The 6807-nt window shown below is 53.7% G+C and overlaps 3 protein-coding genes across 3 annotated transcripts; 2 read left to right on the top strand and 1 right to left on the bottom strand.

Annotated features, from left to right (window-relative positions):
* Positions 1–192: 192 nt before the first annotated feature.
* On the top strand, positions 193–1564 carry VTN49DRAFT_1481 (uncharacterized protein; the record flags this gene model as incomplete). Its single annotated transcript, XM_069409100.1, has 7 exons — positions 193–244; positions 291–306; positions 355–508; positions 561–902; positions 961–1295; positions 1354–1467; positions 1528–1564. 7 exons carry the CDS (start codon positions 193–195, stop codon positions 1562–1564), a joined length of 1050 nt encoding a protein of 349 aa, XP_069270520.1.
* Positions 1565–2493: 929 nt separating this feature from the next.
* On the bottom strand, positions 2494–5305 carry VTN49DRAFT_1480 (uncharacterized protein; the record flags this gene model as incomplete). Its single annotated transcript, XM_069409099.1, has 5 exons — positions 2494–4619; positions 4687–4858; positions 4916–5042; positions 5118–5204; positions 5277–5305. The coding sequence occupies 5 exons, from the start codon at positions 5303–5305 to the stop codon at positions 2494–2496; spliced, it is 2541 nt and encodes an 846-aa protein (XP_069270519.1).
* Positions 5306–5863: 558 nt separating this feature from the next.
* On the top strand, positions 5864–6716 carry VTN49DRAFT_1479 (uncharacterized protein; the record flags this gene model as incomplete). The annotated part of the gene is made up of 3 exons (XM_069409097.1): positions 5864–6220; positions 6287–6376; positions 6438–6716. 3 exons carry the CDS (start codon positions 5864–5866, stop codon positions 6714–6716), a joined length of 726 nt encoding a protein of 241 aa, XP_069270518.1.
* Between the last annotated feature and the right edge of the window lie 91 nt (positions 6717–6807).

Below are 6807 nucleotides of genomic sequence, written 5' to 3'. Positions count from 1 at the left end.
ACCTCCGTACTGCCGGGACCGGCCGATGGATGCCAAGAATCGGGAGCTCCGACTTCGACCTGGGTTGCTGACTAAGCTCAGCTCCCCTCATAAAGCCCCGCTGGTATCCGGTATGAATATTTACAGCGTTGCCGATTGTTCCCAAGACAGCTTCTGTCTGGATCAATTGACATTTCTGTAGACTCTATCACCATGGCCGCTACTGGAGAATACCCTCTGTTGTGCTTGGAGAACCCTCTCCTCGGTAAGATTCTTGTTTCTGAGGTCCCAATTGACGCTAACCATCGTAGACATCCAGGGTGTCGGGTACGCCATTCTCCGAAGTTGTAGGATTGAAGACTAAAGAGACTATAGCGACGAGGCGCTTCTGAAGAAGTACGACCTCAAGGCCAACGATGCCATCCTGGCCGAGGAAAAGCACATGGGCCTCTATGAGGAACTGCTGCAGAACCACGATGCCAAACTGATTGCTGGAGGAGCAGCACAAAACACTGCCCGCGGTGCCCAGGTAAACTGGCCAAAGGCCTTTCTTGCTAGTTTCGGTTACTTACCTCGAACAGTACATGCTGCCCCCAAACTCCGTGGTCTACGTCGGCTGCGTTGGCAAAGATAAATACGCCGACATTCTCCAGGAAACATGCCGAAAGGCCGGGGTGCATACCGAGTACCGCGTGGACGAGACCCATCCGACGGGCAAATGCGGTGTGATCATTACGGGCCACAACCGAAGCATGGTCACGCATCTTGCGGCCGCAAACGAGTACAAGCTGGACCATCTGAAGCAGCCGCATGTGTGGGCGCTGGTTGAGAAGGCCAAGGTGTACTACGTCGGCGGGTATCATCTGACGGTGTGCGTTCCGGCGATTCTGGCGCTGGCGGAGGAAGCTGCGGCCAAGAACAAGGTTCAACTCCTCGCTCTCGGTTCTTGAAAGAGTCAGTCTAACAGGTGGATTCCCGCAGACCTTCATCCTGTCGCTGTCGGCGCCTTTTATTCCGCAGTTTTTCAAGGAGCAGCTTGACTCCGTGGTTCCATACACAGATTACCTCATCGGCAACGAGACGGAGGCGCTGTCGTACGCGGAGCACCACGGGTGGAACACGAAGGACATTACTGAGATCGCGAAGAAGCTGGCCCTTCTGCCGAAGAAGACCAGCAGGCCACGTGTGGCGATTGTCACGCAAGGCACCCTTCCGACCATCACCGCAGTGGCCAAGGAAGACGGGAGCGTCGAGGTGAAGGAATACCCGATCCGAGAAATTCCCAAGGAAAAGATCAACGACACAAACGGCGCCGGGTACGTTCTCCGAAACCCACAAACCCTGTGAAAACTAACGCAAGAACTTCCCCAACAGTGACGCCTTTGCCGGTGGCTTCGTTGCCGGCGTCGTCCAGGGCAAGTCGCTGGACGAGAGCATCGACATGGGCCAGTGGCTCGCCAGTCTCAGCATCCAGGAGCTTGGTCCTTCGTAAGTCCACCCACTCTTTCGTTCCATGTCTACCACTTTCCCATTAACTCTTCCATTTAGATACCCGTTCCCCAAGCAGACATACTCGAAGCAGTAATAGCTTCAACTCGTCCTTTGGCCAACGCCGCCGATTCTCGCCAGTCCTGGTCCTCTCCGACCTGGCTTGATCTTGCACCGGGAGATGGAGCTTGTGAAATAGCTCCTCGCAGGTTATTGGGCGCGGAAAGGTCTCAACAGCTGAGTTGGAATGACTGCATTCAATTCAACATTCTGATGTGATAATACAATCAACGGCCAGCTAGAGTGGTAATGATTCAACCCATATACCCTGTCTCCTACCGACTTTTAGGTTTCGTCAAAATTCATGGATAGATGAAAATGGAGTTCTGGTTTCTCATGTAGTTTACGTCAAATCAGCGAAACAACTATGTCGACAAAATAGAGACGAAAACAACGTTTTTGAAAAGACCAAGGAGAAGAGGACATAGTAATATCCCCCGAATGAAAGGTGAAGCAACTACTAACCATATATGCAGAGGTAGTTGAATACTTTATGTCTGAGAGCGACTAAGCAAGCAACCGACCTCCACATCGATCAGATAGAAATACACGAAGAATAAGATGGCCTGACAAATAGGGAAAATAGATGTGCGGCCCATGTACCCGGATTCGTATATGTCATTATCATCAACCCCTAGGCCCAAGACATGGGAAGAAAACCCCTCGAGCAGACAACGAATGAGAGCGGGATCGACTGCTCTGGTTAAGGACGGGATCGCGCCGCGCTCCGTTGGTCGATTGACGGCCCCCCTTGCGTCGTGTTGACGCCCACTTAGGACATCACGCAGAGAGATAGTGAAGAAGGAAGAATGGGCCTGGACATGATGCATATGCGATTTGACTTGCATGGCCCGCGCGGAGAGAATATCGCCTACCCGGTCTAGAGCAAAGCCATCGTATGCCGCCGGCGATAATCAATTCGATCAAGATCGAGGGGCAAAAATGGCAATCAGTGAACCAAAATAATCAACCACCATGACCACAAGGCGGAGTCTGCTGCCCAATCACCCCATACCGCGCCGTGGACTCATGACCAGACCGCAGGTGCGTATTGGAGGCCCCGGATCCCTGCGGAATGCTGCTCGATGCGATAAACGCCCTGTCGGCCCACGACATGTCCGATGTGTTCGGGAGGGAGTACTGGGTGTACCCGTACAGATGGTGCGCCTGGGGCGTGGCCGGGACTGCAGTAACAGAGGGATAGGAGGAGCTCGGGTCGAACGTCGTCGATGGACGGAGATGGATCTCGCGGCGCTGCTGCGAAAGCTTTCGCTGGAGCTCCAGGTAACTAGGGCTGGTTTCGTCGGTGGTCTGCGGACGCGAGTCGAGCGATCCGACCGGTCGTGGGCCTGTACCTGGAACTGAAGGAAACCCTTGCGTCGAGAGAGATCCGTCCGGTGTCGAGCTGTAATTTGTGCTCCAAATGGAGTGTATACCTGGGAGCGCAGGACGGGGCGTGTAAGACTGTGATGGTTGGGGGTCTTCACGCGGTCCAAGCCCCGGCGGAACGGGTGGCGCCGGACCGTTGGGGTCGCGTGGCGTAAATTCGGGCCCGCGGGATATTGGCGGGGGTCCGGCAACAGCTGAGGTGTCTTTGAGGAAGTCTGGCCCGTCCGTCATTGGCGGAGCAGACTCGTAAGTATCGGACTCGACAAGTCGTGCCACGCCCTCGACAATACCGTTCATGTTGGTCGACATTGACACCGAAGCCGAATGTGAATCACCAAAGGCACTGCGCGCGTCGTTCTTGTCCGGCTGGCCAGCGTTTGGAATGTCTTCTCTTCCGATATCGGTCGAAGTCAATGGGGGCTGGTGGGCCTGCGGATTGTGGAAAAAATGCGTCGGCGGCAAGTCCTCCTTGTAAACGAAGATCTTACGATCGTTCTCCTCCTCGACGAGGACCACTGGAATTCGCTCATAAAACACGAGGTTCAACCCGTCGATGACAAAATCACGGATCCGGAAAAGCATTTCCAGATTCGGGTGGTTCCTCTCGACCCCGGGGCTCCCGATTCGGGGTTTGAGCCCTTCAAAGTATTCGGTCATGTATCGTCGATTGGTCGCTTCTCCCATCAGGGGAGTGAACCCCAGCGTATCTTCGTCCTCCTCGAGAAGGTAGTCAATCTCAGGCAGCTTAGCCACGTCAAACGTAGACGTCAGCAACGTCATCGTGCTGGCGTAGATCTTCCAAAACTCCTTGATCTGCACCGACAGCGGCGTCTCCTTGTCCTGCCTCTGCGCGGTCAGAGCATCGACGTTCTGAAGCAGCCAGGAGCTATAGTTGCGTAGCGCCGGCAGAATTCGGCGAGCAACCACGGTAACCTTCTCAGCTCTGCTGTCGGACTCCCCGCCCATAGATCGTTCCAGTTCAGCTAGCAGTACCTGAAGCAGGGTAAAGAACGTTTTGACATTGATGCGTTGGAAAAACTGGCGCGCAGCATAAGCATTTGCTTGGGCTTGCCCTTGCGACTTTTCTTCAGAAGCCTCGGTGGTCTGCCTGGTCGATCTGACCTCGGCAAAAGCCTCGGCTGCGATGTTGATCAACACGATTTTCTGCAGGGCGCCATCGAGGGACCGTTCTTTCAGGTCGACAGCCAATTGGTTCATCACTTCGCCCTCCAGTTCATCGTGATTCGGAAAATCTACCCCGTTGTAACACCGAGCATGTAGGTAGATAAAATAAGGTATCAAAGCTTTGCTTGGCACGCCCGCATCCTCCTCTGGAATCAGCTGCCGCCTTTCCCAGGCCTTGAACACTTTTCGGAACTCGGCTTCCAGGTTGCCCTCAGACGTCGGATGTGGTATCCGGGCTGAGACGGCCCGATACAAATGGTACATCGCGCGCAGATGGCTACCATCTTCCCAAGCGATGACAGCCAATTGGTTGTGCGATGCGCCGGAGTCCGGGTAAATTCTCATAGCGAGATCGTAGTGACCGATTGCCGGGCCCCATTTGCGATTCTTGGCCACGAGCTGCGTCTCACGGTAGCGCGATAGATCGCCTAGGCGGATCAGGGTTGCGTGACAGGAAGAAAGGACAAGCTTGCGCAGCGCCTGGTCGACATTGAACCGGGGCTCAAGGGATAGATCATCTGCCAACGCGTCGGAGGTTAGAGTAAATCAAGCGCCGATGCGTTGCAGTCCAATGCGGATCCTCACCAGGAAAATTGAACGAGCGCGCTACATGCTCCAATTCGGGGATTCCGCCAAAACGTGACGACAGACGCTGAATGTAGCCGCGATAGAATCGCTGACTTGACTTGATAAAGTCAAGAAAATGCTTGCCTAGTTTGCGCCTCTCGACGACCTTCTTCGTACCATTCTCGCCGAACTGCGGCCGATTGATTTAGACTACGCACAACAACCCGCACCTAAGTCGCTGGCTTACCTTGGCAAATGCTCTGCGAAATCGGTTATTGATTTTGATATGCGCGTCCCAAAGTCGGCCCTCAACGTCGTGGGCATGGGCGATCACGAAATCGGCAAAGATGGCATTCTGACAAGCCGTGCGGAACCTAATAACCAGAGAAGTGTACAGAGAGCACCGGTCAGGAATATGTCACGAGCCCAAATCGATAGGGAATACAGACTCGCCAAGGCTATGGGAGATATCGGCGAAGGTCGGTTCAGGTTCGGCGAGGACCTTCGAAAGAGCTTGTTCAGCTTGGAGCGCGATTCTGGAGAAAGCACACGCAAACAATGGTTAGTTTCGGCACGTGTAGGCAAATTGACTAGCAGAAAATACGTACTGCCAAGCATCATCAAACGATGTCGCCATATTCCAGGCGTGCAACGTCGTCGCAAATCACCTCGCCGGTCAAATGGCTGGCTTCAGGTCTTGCGGTCGCCAATACCACGAACGAGCCATCAGGATGATCGGCAGAACGATCGCTGTATGCGACCACAAGGGCGGGACCCGATCTGACAGCGGAGGACCGGGGGAACTGGCAGGCACAAAAAAGAGCGTGACTTCGCTCCAAAGAGACGAAGCGCAACAATTATCGAGGCGCAGATAACACGGAGATTGCTCGATCTGATATGAAGTGGCTTGACTGTGGCTGGTGCTGGATCATCTAACCAGTTGCGGTATAGTGTCTGATTATCGTAAATAGATGTGGCGCATGACGTAGATCCATCACATGCTGGAGATGCTTGGAGATGCTTCACTTTACTCGATTCATGTGTTGAGGACTGTCTGCTGATTACAGATTTACAAAGGAGTACTGTTTTCCGATTAGCTTGTCTCCGCGTTTTCCAAGCATTATGAGCAAACCATTTTGATTTCTAGAGCCTGACCCCGGTCTGCAAGTTCCCACTAGCAGTTGTACATTCCACAATGGCGAAGCGCTCGAGGGGAGATTCTTTCTCTACGACTTCTGACACGCCAACCGAGGCATCATCGAGACCAAGCACGCCGGGTGCAACACCTCCGCCCGCCAAAATCAACACGCTCGACCGCACATCTGAAGAGGCAGCCGCAGCGCAGACCGTTATCCGCTGCACGCTCCCGCCGCACCGCGAAGCGATCCCCTTCACAACATATGAGGAATATGAGATCCACTACCAGCAGGCGCACGTCAACCGATGTGGCCAATGCGGGAAGAATTTTCCCACAGCCCGTTTTCTGGACTTGCATATCGAGGAGAATCACGACTCGCTAGTGCTTGCGCGTCGGGCAAGAGGGGAGAAAACAGTATTATGCCTAGTATCCTTCTGTTTCGGAAGGCCGAGAGCTAACTACCGAGGTATTCACGTATAGTATAGCTGCTTCGTGGAGGGATGTGATCGGAAGTGCTCGACGCCTCAAAAACGGCGCAGGCACCTGATCGACAAGCATATGTTTCCTCGGGTATGTCCGAATCTTCACCTTTTTTATGGGATATGTGAGCTGATGGTGCGGAACAATCCAGACATACAACTTCTTCATTGTTAATGACGGGATCGACGCGCATAGCTCCCTGCTAAGATCATCCCCGCAAAAGGATCGGAATCGTCGTATTTCTGCACCTCGCTCGCCGCAAGAAGGCCGGTTAAGGAATCGCCGGACTTCGGTATCGTCGACACCTAAGGAAAATACCAGTCAGGAGTCTACCGTGAATGGAAACTTGGATGTGGAAGAGTCGCTCAGTGCATCGCTGTCGGCACTACGCTTTGTACCTGTCAGTGTTCAGAAAAGGGCGGGCCGATGAATCAGGCTCGTATGTGTAAGAGATTCACAGCCACGAACTATCGAGTCCTGATTGACGGTGATCAAGCGCAGGAAATTTATATACACTGAAC

The sequence above is a fragment of the Thermomyces lanuginosus genome, assembly GCF_041956635.1.
Source record: "Thermomyces lanuginosus strain ATCC 200065 unplaced genomic scaffold VTN49scaffold_22, whole genome shotgun sequence".
In the NCBI taxonomy this organism is placed as follows: Eukaryota; Fungi; Ascomycota; class Eurotiomycetes; order Eurotiales; family Trichocomaceae; genus Thermomyces; species Thermomyces lanuginosus.
This window is presented reverse-complemented; position numbering and strand designations above follow the sequence as displayed.